This window comes from Oxyura jamaicensis, chromosome 10 (genome assembly GCF_011077185.1).
Source record: "Oxyura jamaicensis isolate SHBP4307 breed ruddy duck chromosome 10, BPBGC_Ojam_1.0, whole genome shotgun sequence".
NCBI classification, from domain to species: Eukaryota; Metazoa; Chordata; class Aves; order Anseriformes; family Anatidae; genus Oxyura; species Oxyura jamaicensis.
In genome coordinates this window covers 13,788,929-13,804,587 of record NC_048902.1, presented here as the reverse complement: position 1 = coordinate 13,804,587, position 15,659 = coordinate 13,788,929, and the positions used below count along the sequence as shown (strand labels likewise).

The following is a 15,659-nucleotide window of genomic DNA, read 5'->3' as shown; positions in this document are numbered from 1 at the left end:
GCACGTTGTGGGAGCTCCACGAGCACGTTGTGGGAGCTCCACGAGCATGTCATGCAGGCAACGAGTGGCTCCGGGGGCGTCTGTGCTCTGGGATCAAGGGGAGGCACCGAGCCACGACGCTCAGCCCCATCGGGGCTCAGCCTGAGGCCAGGCGGGCAAAGCAGAGCTGGGGCAGCGCGGCTCAGGGGCAGCTCTGCACCAGGGCACAGAAATGGAGCCAAAACCTTTGGGCAGCCCATCTGCACCCATCCACCGGGGCATCTCCAGCCACAGCATAGCTCCTTCCAGCTCCACGAGCCCTGGGTCCATCCCTCGGCTGCCCAGCCTCGGCTGGGGGTGGCCGAGCGCCCGGCGGGACCCGGGAGCAGCAGCAGCAGCGTGTGGCCTGACCCGGTGCCCCGCCGGCCCGGCCCGGCGCTGCGCTTTGTTGTTTTATGGCGAGGAAATGAGGCTCGGGGGCCCGGGCCCTGCTCCTGCCGCCGCTCAGGACGGCGTCAAACCGGAAAGAAAACAAGGCGTGCGAAAATAAATGGGAAACCCCATCCTGGCGGCCCCGGGCCCGTCTGGCACCGGCGGCACGCTGATAGGGAGCGGTGGCGGCCGGGACGCGGCGTTATCTGCCACCAGCCCGCCGGGCCCACGCTGCCCCAACCCCCTTGGGAAGTGTGGCTGGGACTGCTGGGGGACCCGGGGTCTCACGGCTCGGCTCTGCCTCTCTAATCACAAAGAAATAAGAGATTAAATCCAACCCCCCCAAAAAAAGGGACGGCCTGCGTTCAGGGGGCCTCGCCGAGCGGCTCTGGCTGGATGCAGAGGCCACCAGGGGTATTTTGGGACACCAAGCCCCCACACTTGCTGTAACCATGTGCATCCTGCCCCCGGCACCGTCACAGGGCCCTGATCCACGGCACCGCCAGCTCGCTTTTGGCGAGGCACAGCCGTGGGTGCGTGACGCCCGGCGTGCCGCCCGCCCTGCCGGCCGGAGCGCGCTGCCCCGCAGCCCACAATGGGGGCGATTACATCTCCCGGCACGGCGGCTCCGGGCCGTGCCCCCCCACGTCCCAGCCCGCCTCTGATCCAATCTGATCGGGGACGATCCCCTCCCCGCCGGGGCACGCTGCTCCTTGGCGCGGCCGCCCCATTGTTTGGGAGAGGAGGAAAAAGCTGCAGGGCGCCCGAAATGCCCCGCAATGAGCCGTCCCTCCGCACGGCCCCAGGAGAAGGGGAGAGGGATCGTTTGGTGAATCCCCTCCACTCCTTCCCTCCTCTCACCCTATTTTCAGTGCTTAGGGGATGCTCCCAGCCCTGCTTTCTGCTGGGGGTTTGGGCTGAGCTCCCCGAGGGCAGCCCTGGGCTGCAGGGTGAGCGGCGCTACGCGGGGTCAGGGCAGAGCCGACCCAGCAGCATGTGGGATGGGCACGTGCTTGGGGCTGGCCGAGCTGCGGGTTGAACAGAAGCCATAAAAATGTCATCCCCGGCTCACCCGCCTCAAAGCAAGGAGCTGACAGCCGTCATGCCCCCGTTGGGGATTTCTCTCCAAAATGCCACCGGTACGGGACCCGTCTCAGCTCCCGGCAGGGACCTGTTGCTCAGGGCTAAAAGCGGGGAGGAAAACCCACACCAGTGGCAGGACGGAGGAGGCTGCGATCAGCGCTGGGCTTTCCGGGCAGGGAGGAGAGGATGCTCTCCCCTGCGGCTGCTTCCTGCCCAACTGGCTCGCGGGCAGCCGGCAGCACCGGCAGCGGGGTCAGCAGGCAGCGGGGTGCCGCGGCTGCAGCGTGCCGGCCTTCCTGCCTCCGGGAAGAGCATCCGAGGGACAGGGACGAGCCGACGGAGGCTTTGCATGGTGAGCAGGGTGCCCCGGCCCTCCTCACCCTCTTCAAAGGCAGCCCGGTGCTCTGCAGGAGGAAGGAAGTGGCACCGTGCTGGGAAGGGGCTCAGCATCCCCCAGCGGGGTGGGGGTGGCAGGGGACGGGGGTGACGGGGTGTGGAGGACGCGCCCCTGCTCCGATGTGTGGCTTCGGCTCGCTTCGTCTCCCCTGCACAGCCTCCCCCGGATCAGGGCTGTCTCAGCCTGCCTTGGAGCAGGCTGCCCTTATCTCTGCCGCAGCTTCCCAGCGATAAGGGGGGCACGTCTGGATGGGAGCAGAGCTCAGCGTGTCCCCCCCTGCTCTGGCTGTGTCACCGCTTTGTCACCGAGCAGCCAGGGCTGCAGTGAGTTCAGGAGCTGTGGGGACAGCAGGGCTGTGGCGGGATGCAGGTGGCACCTGGGCCATTCGTGCCAGCCTCAGGGTCCCTGCCCAGTGAGGCAGAAACCCCTGGAAGGGAGCAAAGCCCATCCACCCCAACGCCTCGGTGCCTTCCCCGCCAGGCCCAGGGTCCCCATCCAGCAGCCTCCATCCCGCACGCCCAGGAGCTCAACCGGCTGCATCCCCGTGTGCAGCTCTGGCCAAAGCTTGTGCTCCAAGAGCCGGTTTCGCTCCACGTTGGGGGATTTGCTCCAGGATCAGAGCCAAAGGAGGATACGCAGGGTGTGGGGTGCTGATAGCTACTTTTCCTCCCCACGTCCCATCCCTTGACGCTGGGCCAGCTGTGAGCACCAGGCTGCAGCAGCTGGGAGGGGTGGAAGCCGTGGGAAGGATGCGCGCAGCCTGGGTACCCTGGGCACAGGGGCACGCCGGGGCCCCTCCGCCTTCCCTGCAGCCGTATCGCAGAGCAGCGAGCACACAGCCCGAAGTTTCAGCTGGTTTTAATACTGTCAGTGACACCCCAGCAGGGCCACCCCCAGACCGGCCAGGTCCCCTCAGTGCTTTCCAAAGCCAGCCCGGCCCCACGGCCGCTTCCCGTCCCAGCACACAGGGACAGCATCGTCACCAGCGCTGCCCACGGGGACACGGTCCCAAATTGAGCGCTCACCCTGCTGCTGCCCCGAGCCCCTGACCACGCTGCTGCCTGGCAGTGCCGGCTCTCACCCCTCTCCTACTGCCACTCCCGCCTGCTCCGGCATCACGAGAGGCTCCCCGCCAGCGCAGAAAGGGAAAAAATCAGGTTACAGAAAGGGTCAGGGATGCGGCTGCCTGCCCCCCGCACTTGGTTTGTTCAGTCACCGCCTTCTGCTGCTCCTCCCAGCACCCCGTGCCCACAGCCCAGCTCCTCGTCCCCACTGCAGATGGCAGCCACCGCTTGGCTTTGGGGGCGAGCGACCTGCAGCCCCCCCAGTAAGGGGGGACAGGGGCACTGCCGAGGCTTGGAGGACACTGGTGCTGGCACCCTGGGAACGTGATCAAAGGGGAGGGAAACAATTCCCAAGACCTCCCCCATTAGGCGGGCAGGGTGCCCCCACCACCCACACCCCGGAGACCGCCAGGTTTGCTCCCTTGGGGAAAACAGCCTGGGCAGGGAGGGCTCTCAGCTGCCAAAAAAACAGATCCAGGGGGCAGAGCTGGCGGCGATGGAGACGCGGCACTTTGTGATAGGAGCAGCCTCTCCCCCGTCTCATCACTCCCCTCGCACTATGCGGCACTGACACCACCGGCAAGGGGACTTGGGGCCTTGCAAAAGGGACAGGGGACCCAGCTGAGGGTTTGCAGGCCCTGCGTGCAGCTGTGCAGGGAGCAGGAGGGGCGGCGGGGGCTGGTTTTGGTCCCCCAAAACAGCCAAGCCCTGAGCTCTGGTGCGGCGCAGGCAGGGCGCTGCTACTGGCTGCAGCCTCGCTGCTGGAAGCGGAAGCAAAAAAGGGGCAGAAAAGTTGGCTCCAGGATTTGCGGGGGTCCTACAGCCAAGCCCCAGCTGCAGAAGAGGCCCTTGTTCCCAGCTCACGGGGCAAAAGAGCAGGACCCATCCCCACATCCCTCCCTCAACAGCCCCATAAAGTGCAGTGCTGCAGCCCCAGCGCCAAGGCAGGGCGGGGGGAGCCTCCCCAGCCCCATCCAGCCAGGGCAAAGGGCAGCGCCTCCGAATTTCGGGGAGGGGGAAGAGGGGGGCTTGAGGTTGGAGCGGGAGGTGCGCGGGGGCGGGGGCCGGGCGGCGGGGAAGAGCAGCCCCGTTGTTGCTGCGCGCGCCGCCCCGGCGCCTACTCGTCGCAGCCCAGCAGCTCGACGCGCAGCGTGATGCGGTTGTGCCAGGCCACGGGCAGGATGCGCACGAAGCGGGCGTAGAAGGGCACGTCGAAGACGTTCTTCTTGTGCGAGTAGTTGTCGCTGTTGCCGTGGAAAATCTGGGGGGGAAAAAGTGGGGGTGAGCACCGCGGAGAGCCCCCGGCCACCAGCCCAGATTTCCCCTGTGCCACCCCACCCCGAGGTGTCCCCGAGCCCCGGGAGCTCGCCGCCCCCTCACCTTGGTGCTGTTGGTCTGGCTGTCCCGGTACACGGTCCAGGAGGTGCCGTTGTCACTGTAGGCCACTTTGTAGGCTGCCACGTACTGGATGTGGCCGAAGTCGCGGGCGCCTTGCGTGATGATGCCCGTCACCTTCTTCGGGTCCCGGAGGTCAATCTGGCACAGGGAGGGAGGTGGGCACGGCGCCGCACATCAGCGGGGCTGGCACAGCCCTGCCAGGGCAGCTGCAATCCCACCCAGAGCATCCCGCACATCCCGGGGGTCCAGGGCATAGAAAGCACCGCTCAACCTCTTCCCCAGTGGCAGAGCAGCTAATAAAACGCTGTCGTGAAATATCCGAGCCTTTAGCACTCGCAGCATCCCTCGGAGTGACCCAAAGCGGGACACAAGCTCCGCTGCCTCAGCTCAGCCCCTGTGGGGCAGGGGTCTGCTCCCCGCACGTCGCTGCTGCCCCTTGCGCACCGTTTGCTGAAAAGGTCAGGGTGGGAACGATGGCAAAGCTCTCCGGGCAAAAAAAATAGAAATAAAAAAGAATCCCCAGTGGAAATGCATTTCCAGCAGAAAGCAATTCTGGCTGAGGCAACGTGGCCCAACGCGGTCTGACATTTGGGCTGGGAGCGAGACGGTTTCTGTTCTATCTGCTCTGCCTCCTGCTCTGCCACGCTGCGCTACTGCTGCTGGCACGGCGAGGGCAACGCAGCAAACGAGCTGAAAGCCTTAACTTAGCTCCTATTTTATGCTCCTCAGGCCAGCACTAGCCATACCTACCTGTATATTTATAAATCTATCTGCACGCACACAAACATCCAGCCCTCAGTGTTGCAGCCCAAGGCAGCGTGTCGCTGCGACCCCATCAGGAGGCATTTCCATCAGCTGCTTGATTTAGGGCTGAGGAGCAGCTGCTTTTAATCATTTCCCAAATAAAAGAAAAAGTGGGACAAATATCTCAACTGCTCTGTCCTATTATGTCACGAAATCATGTGAAAAGTATAAAAACAGCGGAGGAAAGGAAACCGAGAAGGAAATTTCAAAACTATTTGTTCCCATTCCAGGCTGGGAATGGAAACGCAGACCTGAGCTGTCCTGCAAAATAGAAGGGAGGAGGAGCTGGGGCTGAGGAGCCGGGGGCCGGAGGGGGGTCAGGGCCCCACGGGGGTTGCCGTAAGCCCCCCCCCAGCCCCGGGGCAGAGCCTCGGGCACGCGGACCCACCTGCAGCCACTCGGCCTGCCCGTTGTGCAGCGCCGTCCAGGCGTTGGTCTTGCCCGTCTTGTCCAGGCGGGCGTAATGGGGGTGCCAGGTAAAGGCGTCGATGCCCCACGTCTTGAAGACGCTGGAGGCTGTGATCTGCTGGTCAGAGATCAGGCGGGATTTCATGCCCAGAGGCTCCGAGCAACCTGCCGTGTTGAAATACACTGTAACACAACGGTTTATGCGGGCAGTGAAAGGGAAAGAGTCCAAAGCACCAGCACCCCCACCGCAGCCGGCAGAGCCCCGCGGGGCCGGCGGGCCCGTCCCGGAGGCACAGAGAGCAGAGCTGGGCACGGGATGGCACCGGGGACATGGGAAGGCACCAGGGGCACGGGACGGCACTGGGGACACACTGGGCTGGCAGCTGGCCCACGCTCCCGGCCGCAGCCAGGGCGGTATTTTCGGTGCCGAGCCATTCCCTGCCTCACAGTGCCTCCTGCTGCAGGGACGTGAGGACAGCCCTGCAGCACAGCCTGGCGCGAGGACAGCTCAGCGCTGAATTCACAGCTGGCGCCGCACTTGGGTAGGGGCAGGATGCGGCCCGAGCCCCAGCCCGGCACGCTCGCCCCGCTCGGGGCTGTGCCAGGCACTGCCTAGGACGTGCAGCAGGGCAGGAATGCGGGGAGGAGAAGGGAAAGCCGAGGGCTCCAGCTAATCACCAGTCACGTTTCCCACAGGACTTTGATCTTCGGGAGCTTTTCAAGCTCTCCGGCAGGAAAAGCAGCCGGGTCAGGGATTGGATGGGGAACAATAAAAAACCCGAGCCGTGAGCTGGGACAGCTTGGGAAGGTGTTAGCAGCGTGAGAACGCAGCTCTACCCGGCTGAGCTGATGGGATTAACAGCCTGCGCTCCCAAAAAGCTCCCGCGGGGATTTCCAGGCATCACGAGACAGCAGGAGAAAAACAAGCGCTCGCTGGCCAAGTAGGGATGAGGACGGGTACAAGGGTGGACGCCCTGTCCTACGTCCCCTGCAGTGACCACCGGGCCAGCCTGGTGAGGTGGGACGTCAGCAGTGGGTCCAGACCAACACCCAGCCGGCTTGAACCCCCCTGCCAGCCCCGTGGTCCTTGGGGAGGGGACAGCCCCAGCCCAGCACCCGGACCCCGCGCAGAGCCACCTCCCCGCGGCACACGGCGCGCATTTACCGTTCATCTCACAGCCGATGAGCTCGAAGCGCAGCGTGCAGGCGCGGCGGCACACCACGGGGTAGATGCGGATGAACTGGGCCGTGATGGGAGGGTCGAACAAGTTGGTCTGCATGGTGCCATAGTCCACATTCCCCTGGAAAACCTGGAAAAAGCAGGCGGAGGTGAGCACCCCAACACCCCCTAAAAGCCCTTGCCTGCCAGACGGACCAACCCCGGTGTCTGTCCCCGTGAACCAGGGGAATCTGAGCTCTTTGATCATGCCCCCGAGGAGCACACGAGCTGGCAGCAGCCCCAGTGCTCTCAGCACTGCCACGTGATGCCCCGTGCTTCATCCACGCAGAGCTGCCCCCGCTCCCTGCAGCTGCGCTCCCCACATCACGGCATCCACTCGAAAAGCAGAGGGGCGGCGTGCTTGGTTGCGTTCAAAATGCAGCGTGCTGTCAGGTCACGCGTCCATGCCTTTTTTTTTTTTTCCCCAGCACTGTGCAGACGAGATAAACTTGTCTTTGTTTAAAGCAAGGCCGATATTCCCAGCCTTTCCCTGGATGCGCAAAAAAAACCCAGCCAGGAGGCTTTTCCCCTAAAAAAGAGCTGCATTCAGTGACTCCAGACTGAGACACACGGTGGGCTCACGCTAGCCCAGAGCCATGCAAGTTATTTGCTAGCACTTCCAGGCCGTGCCCACATCCCACATCCTCTGTACACGTTAACTACAAAGATGTTATCTGAACGACCTGAATAAATCAGCTCTGCTTCTTTGGGCGTGCTCATTATGGTCAATTAAAGAGCTGGAGAGCACTCCCGAACCGCCCCGTGCAGCACGCTGCTCCAAGGGTCCCCGACGTGGCTCTGACCGGGTCAGAAGTGCTCTCCCGAGCTCAGGACGGGGCACGCAGCCCCACTGCTCAGCCCACCTTGTCCGTGTCCTGCTTCTCGTCCTTGCAGAAGGTGAACTCCTTGCCGTCCAGGCTGTAGGCCACTTTGTAGGCGCGGATGTACTCCGACTTCCCCACGCGGCGAGCGCCTTGCGTGACGATGCCGCTCAGCCTCATCTTCCTCAGCAGGTTGGCCTGGGGGGAGCGAGAGGGGGAGCGTGGTGAGATGGGTGGTCTGCATCGCGCCCAGGAACACCTGGCTGCCGTGGGTTCCTCGGTGCTAACGCCCTGCATCCCCCAGCCCCACGTGTGGGCAGAGGAGGGGACGTCACCACGCCGGGTGCCCACCGCCTCCTCCAGGACACGCGGTGTCCCGGGCGGCTCCATGCTAAACCCCAGCAGCAGCAGCTGACGGGGCTGCTCGCCGCTCCTCCCATAGGTACCTGGATCCACGGGCTCTTGTCGTAATTGCTGGAGGTCCAGGCATTGACGATGCCGTGGTTGTTGAGGCGGGCGAGCTCCGGCCCCCAGCGCTGGAGGCCGAGGAAGCCGTAGTGGACGGAGGAGGCCGAGAGCTGCGCGTCCGAGATGGCTCCTCCTTCCATGCCCAGGGGAACGGCACAGCCTGTGGGCACGGGGAGGGAGGGAGGGAGAGCAGGGGCTGTATGTGACCAGACAGCAAAACCAGGGGCCCGTCTGCCTCCTGTCTGGGGACAAGGGGTGCCAGGAACTTACGGACGTGGCAGGATCTCCCGAAGAAGGGAGAAGGGCACTTGCAGGTGTAGTCGCCATCCAGGTCTAGGCAGGTGCCTCCGTTTTTGCAGGGCTGGGAGGAGCACTCGTTCTTGTCTAGGACAGAGGAGAGGGGGCTCAGGAGGTGACCCCAAAACCAGCCCCGGGAAGAGAGGTGTCTGCAGAGCGAGGTTCCCACAGACCTGCTGGCGCAGGCTGAAGCTCCCCTCCAAGCCGTGTCCCTGCTGGCCGCAGGGCTGAGCTTTGGGGAGCCCCTGTCACATCACCGGGGTCACCACGTCCCCCTGGGAGCAGGTCCAGGGGTGCCTGAGCTGCCACCTCCAGCCCCCCCCCGGCCCCCAGCCTGCTGTACTCACTGTTCTGGCAGTGCACCCCGTCGTACCCCGCGGGGCACTTGCAGATATAGTCGGTGAAGACGTCCCCTCGATTTGGGACCAACTGGCACTCGCCATTGTTGTGGCAAGGGTTAGGGTGGCAGGGACCTGGGGAAGGGGAAAGGAGGAAAAGAGGGATGTTATATGGGCACAGGGGGGAAACAAGAGCATCCTCTGTGTTTTCAGTGCCTGAGGATGCAACAGGACTGGAGGTGCAGGGCCATGAGGAGGGCACGGTGCCAGGCTCCTGCCAGCTGCCTGGTCCCCTACACCTCCCAGAGCCCCTGCGACGGGGTCTCGGGTCTCTCCCTGAGCCCCACCTTTCTCTGTCTCGTTGCAGTCAATCCCCACATAGCCTTCAGGGCAGATGCAGAAGAAGGGGGCCTCGTTGATGCCGGTCAGGCAGGTGCCCCCGTTCTGACAGTGGTTGACGTTGCAGAAGTCACCTGCCAGCAAAGCCACATGTCACCGCGAGCCATCAGAAACAAAGTACACAGAAAAAGTGGTTGGACAGAGCCCGAAGGTCAGCCCAGCACCCAGGGGAATCCCAGGCCTGCAGCGCCCTGCCTGCTTCGGCTGCGCTGCCGGGAGGCAGGGGCTGGCCAGGCTGGGGCGCGCTCAGGCATGAGCAGGACAGGATGATGCCAGGGAACGGGGCTGGTCACCCTGCTGGGCTTTGCTAACCAAAGTCAGTATTTACAAACAAAAAAATCATCGTAGGGGGAGCCACGTGCCTGAGCTCACAGCCGCTGGAGACGGGAGAGGAGGAAGTGCAGGGTGCTGCATGGCTTCGGGGGAATTCCTCCCACCCCCAATTTACCCTGCCCAAACAGCTGCAGGGTGGCAACGCTCTCCATAAACCTCGACTGGATTCCCACAGACCTGCCTGAAAACCTTAAGAATCCCCACACCAAGCACAGGGACTTTTTAGAGCCTGGCACATTGCTCGGTGCCACGCTCAAGTTGGAGCAAAGATCGAACGCAGGTGGAGACCCAGCAGTAACCCCCCACTACCTGCGTGCCCTGGAGAAGGTGGAAGGTAACAAGCTGTGGGCTTGCTGCCTGGACCCACACCAAGCAGCAAGGCTCTCATTAGCCTAAGCTACTACTCAGCGAGCTCCTACTCATTAGCCTTTTAATAGCAGGGCTGCTCCGAGGTAATCCTATTCTTCCTGATACTCAGCAACTGCAGGGTAGGCACCAGCAGCAGGCAGGCCAGGCAGGGCCCGGCATCCCACGAGGGTTTCCAGAAGGATGCTGGAGCTCCCCTAGCCCAGCCTCGGGAGGCAGAAAACCTCGGGCACCGGTTCAAGTCGCTGCCTGCGCTGCCCAGCCAGCTCCGCATGACCTCATGCTCCATCAATGCGCTGCCATGAGCTACGGCGCGGGAGGAGAGGGCTCCTACACCGGCTGCTCCGTGGGGATGCCTTCGCCCCACACTCCTCCGCAGGTCCTGGGCACATCCAGCAGCCCCGTCCCAAGGATCCCCTGCGCACAGAGCTGCCTGTGTTGAGCAGCGGGAGCTGGCTGCCTCCCGCAGCACAGCGTGCCAGCAGACGTGTGCACCCCTGCATCCTCGCGCACGCCGCTCCGACGGGGGAGTTTCTGGGGTGGGACACTGGGGGAGAAGGAGCGAGCGGTGTAAAATTCCCTGCATATCTTCCCAGGGCTGGGACGGGAGGGGTCCCGGTGCTAGATGTATACTTCAGTTATTCCGAGGAAGCAGATTCTCTTTTATCCCCTCCCAGGACTAATTCCTCGGGTGGCGGGTGTCGCCGGCCAGCCCCTCGCCCAGCAGGGAGGCACGCCGCTCGCATCTTCCAGTGCTGCAAAAAGTTGTGGATGCTCCTGCTTTTTGGGACGTTTCAGGGCCGGTGGCGGGGCGGCTCAGCATCTCCATCCTCCCCACACACGGATCTCTCGGTTCAAGGACGGAGCTGTCACGGGCTGGACAGCCAGGAACCAAGGCAACGAAGCTCAGGCACAGCTTTTGGAAATGTTTGCTTATGTGAACCCACAGGCTGGCCGGAAGGCAAAAATAACATCCTCCGAAAACCGGCGGGGCTGGGGGGGTCAGGTCAGGGCTGCCTGGGGAGGGCCGAACGGGCGCCCTCCTGCGCGTGGGCTTCGGTCCCCTTGTCCCTGCTCACCCCCGTCCCTTTGGGGTCACCTTTTGGGGTCAGCCTTTTGGGATCACCCTTTTGGGGTCACCCACCCCACGGTGACCCACAGGGCGCTGCCTCTCCCCACGGCTCCCGGTGCCGTGCCGTGCCGTGCCGTGCCGGCCGCTCCCAGGGAAGCTGTTTACACGCTTATCTCAGCCCGAAAGCACGGGACGGCCCAGCTCGGCTCGGCTACTCCCGGCTTGGCAGCCAGGAGCGAGCTGCGGCCCCGAGCTCGTCCCGCCCGGCCCCTCCGCTCCTGCGGGGGCTGCGCGCACCCCCCGGGACCCCCGGCACCCCCTGCACTCACCGGCCACCACCAGCAGCAGCGAGAGCCCCAGCCCCAGGAGGAGCAGCGCTCGCCACCGCCTTGCTGGCTCCATGCTGCGTGCCGTGCCGAGCCGAGCCGAGCCGTGCCGAGCTGCTCCGCTCCTGCTCCGCTCCGCCGCGGGGCTCGGGGCGGGGAGTGACTCGGGGCGGCCCGGCACGGCTCGGCACGGCCCGGCACGGCCTCACGTGCTCCGCCGCCCGCCCCCGGGGTGGGACCGGCCCGGCACGGCACGGCCCCTCGGAGCCCTGCCGCCGCTGCCCCGTGGGTAGGGCTTCAAAGGTAGAGGTGGTTAATTAACAGGCACTAAGCGAGGCGCTAATGAGCTCGGCGAGCGCGCGTGGGGTGCGTGGGGTGCGCGCTCTGGGTGCGTGGGGTGCACGGGGTGCACGCTCAGTGCGCAGGGTGCACGCTCAGCGTGCGTGGGGTGCACACAGGGAGCATGGGGCGCACACTCAGCACAGGGTGCACACTCAGACTGCAGGGATGCACACTCAGGGTGCATGGGGAGCACACGCAGCACACAGGCTGCATGCTCAGGGTACATGTTCTCTCCCTGGGTGGGCTTCCCCCGCGTTCCCCCAGGGCACGTTGGAGCTCAGGGCACATCCCACACCAGCACGCACAGATCAGCCCAAGGAGCCCAATTTCCTCGGAAGCAGCCTGCAGCCAGCCCGGGGACAGCCCCAGGGCGCAGCACCACACGTCTGTTGGCTCAGCCCTGAACAAGACCCTCTTTGAGCGTTGTCCAGCCCAGACCCCAGGGGAGGCCGTGCTGGAAAAGCCCAGCCGTGCTCTCCAGAGCTGGTGCCACGTGGGGAGCTCTGCCCAGGAAGGCACAAACTGTCGGGCTAAAGCACGCTCAGGCTGAATTCATATTCAGCAGCAAACACTTCTGAAGAGGGTACAGGAAACCACACAGTAAAAATATGCAGGATCATTTGCCTCCGCACTGGAAATCTACTCCTATGCCCTCCTAAACATGAAGCCGATCTTATCTCCTCTTGCAAAACCCTCTGTTTTAGCATTAACTAATCTGCTGCAGATAGTCCTGCTGCTGCCCACCGTTACGTGTTGACCCTTCCCGAGTCTTGCTCCATTTCTGGCTCTGGCAACACGGCAAGCTCAGCCGGCAGCGAGCTCAGCAGCCCGGACACATGCCGTGCACTTTGATCAGCCGTTCCACCTCATTTTCCATCCCCGCTCCAGCATCCAGCCGCCTCGTCCCTTGGACACAGCGGTGCCTGTGCCTCCTGTGAGGTGCAGCCAAGCGGTGCCCCACGCAAAGGGAGCTTGTCCACCCTTGTACATAAACCCCTTGAACGTATCCCCGGAGCAGCAGGGCGTGGGGAAGGCAGGGAGCACGCACGTATCTCACGGCCAAGCTCGGCGGTGGAATTTCCATCAGTTATTGATGGAAACTCCAGCGAGCGTTCCGCTCAGCAAAGGGAGAAAACAGCAGCTGGATAGGAGAGTGGACAAGACACAGGGCTTGCTTTCTAATAACCCTTCAGCCTCAGGATAATTACTGCTATTGTGTTCAGCGGAAAACAAGGTCGGAAGGGGAGCACGGGGCAAGGTTCCCAGGCCCGTACGCAGGCAACTAGGCCAAGGGTGTTTGTTTTGCCTTTTGAGGGGCAACCGCCTGGATATGCCCCAGAAGGAGCTCCAGAAAAATCAGCAGCCTTTCTAAAAACGGAAAGCGGAATGTTTTCCTTCTGTCCCCTGGGGCATAAACGCCGCTGTCCCTACTGACACGCATGGGAAAGGATATTAAAAACGGAGATGGGGGAGGCAGCATGAGCTCTGCTCTCCACAGGACCCTCCCGTCCTGGCAGCACCAGGGGCTCCTCGAAGGGGGGCCTGCGGGGGGACAAGGGATCCCAGAGAGGGCAGGGGGGCACCTGGGGCTGGAAAAGTGCCGTGCTGGAAGATCCTGGCTGTTGAAGGAGAGAGAAGCAACCTGTGAAGCCCAGGGAAGCGTTGAGGGGCAGAGAGAGCCCCCCACGCTAACACCACGCCCCAGCTGCACGCAGCCGCCAAGTTTTCGCAAGGGATGGCTCTACTTGAAAGAGTTTGGTAGGTCGAAGGTCAGGCATAATTTCACTGCCTTCTGCAGGGACTATTTAGGCCTTGTTATAGCAGGATTTACCACTGGGTTTGGTTTCTTCCGCGTGGAGACCTTCCAAGCCGAGCAGCGCTGTAACTCTTTCTGAGCCACAGATAGCCAATGCCCTTGGCCCAAGCGGGGGGGTGAGAAAGAGAAACATACGTGGTGGGGCTGCGTGTTCCTGTGATGCAATCCTCTTTATTTCCAAGCTCACACAAAGTTGTTTCTCCTTGACAATCCCTGGCCTTCCCCTTGCTCAAGCGCCCAGCCAGTTCCCGGGCCATAAAGCCCATGGGTTTCGGCTGAGGGCCGATACGTTTGCAGGGGCCGTGCTCTTATCGCCGGGGTTTCGCACTCCTCCTCGCCACCCCCGGGCACATTGCTCCCCTCTGACCCACGGGACCTTTCCCCCCCATCAGAGACCCTCCCCGTGTGGATCTCCGTGTGGGTGGACACCCCTATTGTTTCAGCAATCCCTCCATAAAGCAGTTTGATGGCTTAGGTTTATCCGGGGAGCAGGGCAGCGTTACACCCAGGAGGGATTCCTGGTGTGGTTTTCCTCCCTCGCCCCAGCACCGAGCTCATCCCTTTCCTAGAGCAGCTCCGTACAAAGCTGTGGCTCAGGCCACAGCACGGGTCCTGGGAAGCTTTTCCTGCCCGGTGGGATGAAGCCTCTGCCCTGCCACATGTCTGTCCCTCCGAGCAGCAGGGACAAACAATCTGCAGCGCCATCTCAGGGGATTAAGCCCCAGCCCTAATCCTAATCCTGCTAACCAGGACAACCCGGCGCTCGCTGCCAGCATCTCGAGCCTCCCCCAGCCCCGTCTGCCCCGACGTCGTCAGCGCCCGTCTGGGTGCCAGCTCATGGTTTCCGATGGCTGCCGAAGACATCCACAGCCAGGCCAATCCTTGCTCCTGGCTCGGCTCCTCTGTTTATTTTCTAGAAGAAGAAAAGCTTTCCAAATCCTCTGCCCTTTGCACGAAAAGGTCAGTGGTTTCTGTAAATCAGGCTTTACAGCGATGCTAACACTTAGGCACCACGTATTTCAGGACTGTCTGAAGAAACCTAGACGCTGAATGTCCTCGGGGCATGGAGAGCTCTTCACGAGTTCCCTTCAGGGTATGAAAAACCTCATGAATTAAAAGGAAGGAGGCAAAGGGCAGCACCCCCCCCCCCCCCAGTTTTGCTCAGCTCCCACCGCTGATCGTGTCAGAGCTCAGATGAGATCCCCGCCAGTTTAACTCTGCTCTAACCTTGATAAACAAGATTAGATCCAGATTAGAGCTGGTGTGTCTGTATAAAGGTGCTTATTTTAAGCACCTTTATATAACCGCTTCTCCGAATTCGAGTGCTTTGCAGTCCTCGAGGATTTAGGCACGCTGCGTCTCCGACAGAGGTGTTGCTTCTTCTCCAGATGGGGAACCAAGGGCTGGAGGGGCTGCGGGCGAGGACAGGGCTCAATTATTTGCCCCATCCCAAAGGCACCTCCCAGCCCCGCATGCCCGCTCTCTGCCCGGGGGACAGAGGCCCCCGGGCCGTGCCAGAACCGATGGTGCTGTGCCGCAACGCGCGATCGAAACCGCGCATCGATCAGCGGCGCGAGTGACCCCGACAGGCCCCGGCGCGGAGCAGACGCCGGAGGCAGATGAGCCGTGCCTGTTTGCTCTTCCCCTGCAGCTCCCGCCGAGCGCCTGCCTTGACACGAAACTCCAAATCGTGTGCCTGATACGTTCATCGTCCCCGTTCCTGCCATAACCGGGGCTTTTGTGGCGAGGGACAGCCCCGCCTGCCGGCCCAGGCCCCCTCCGTGCTCTAAGCCATCGGTTTGGTGCCCGTGCTCCCAGCCCGCGCTTCCTCAAGGCCTTCCTCCCTTCCTGCAGGGTTCGGCTTCCAACCTGACCCAGCACCGCGGGCCCGGCAGCGCTAATGCCGTATGAATATGTACGGGCAGCAACGAGCCCTAAGGCGTGCAGGGAGCCCCGAACCTGTCCCACCGGCTGGTTGAGCAGCGCTGTTCCCATCGGGGCGCGCTCCCCGCTCCCTGCCGCCCGCCCAGCCGTGCGGGGAGAGGCTCTGCCCGGGCCTGGGCCTCGTTCCTTCCTGCAGCTGCCTTTGATCTCCTATCTCGGAGCATAATCAGGAGGTGGGGGCTCCGCCTCGCCCCCTGCCCGTGCCTCCCACTCGCTCTGATCCCCCCCCCCCGGGATCAGGGTGAGGTTTGCCACAGCTCCGGGCTTTGTTCCCCCCTGAGGAGAGGCACGTGTGGGGCTTTGGGGGATGTGTTTCAGCGGCCGCATCCACAGCCGTGGGAGCAGGAGAGCAC

General features: G+C 63.1%; 1 protein-coding gene across 2 annotated transcripts; it reads right to left on the bottom strand.

Annotated features, from left to right (window-relative positions):
• Positions 1 to 3,956: 3,956 nt before the first annotated feature.
• MFGE8 (milk fat globule EGF and factor V/VIII domain containing) lies at positions 3,957 to 11,375 on the bottom strand. 2 transcript variants are annotated; one of them, XM_035336099.1, is made up of 10 exons: positions 11,208 to 11,375; positions 9,056 to 9,181; positions 8,718 to 8,843; positions 8,344 to 8,457; positions 8,052 to 8,233; positions 7,648 to 7,803; positions 6,731 to 6,875; positions 5,546 to 5,748; positions 4,336 to 4,491; positions 3,957 to 4,216 (listed from the first exon to the last, which is right to left on the bottom strand). In XM_035336099.1, the coding sequence occupies exons 1-10, from the start codon at positions 11,278 to 11,280 to the stop codon at positions 4,073 to 4,075; spliced, it is 1,425 nt and encodes a 474-aa protein (XP_035191990.1). In that variant the 5' UTR covers positions 11,281 to 11,375; the 3' UTR covers positions 3,957 to 4,072. The 2 variants fall into 2 exon arrangements, with proteins under 2 accessions (XP_035191990.1, XP_035191991.1); XM_035336100.1 differs by having other exon boundaries at positions 3,959 to 4,216; positions 5,546 to 5,730.
• Between the last annotated feature and the right edge of the window lie 4,284 nt (positions 11,376 to 15,659).

Excerpts from the sequence above, each read along its gene's own strand:
- MFGE8 (XM_035336099.1), bottom strand. The coding sequence starts at position 11,280 with ATGGAGCCAGCAAGGCGGTGGCGAGCGCTGCTCCTCCTGGGGCTGGGG. Across the intron at positions 8,234-8,343 it reads CGGGAGATCCTGCCACGTCC|GCTGTGCCGTTCCCCTGGGC; the intron begins GTAAGTTCCTGG and ends CCGTGCCCACAG. Across the intron at positions 4,217-4,335 it reads GCCAGACCAACAGCACCAAG|ATTTTCCACGGCAACAGCGA; the intron begins GTGAGGGGGCGG and ends TTTCCCCCCCAG.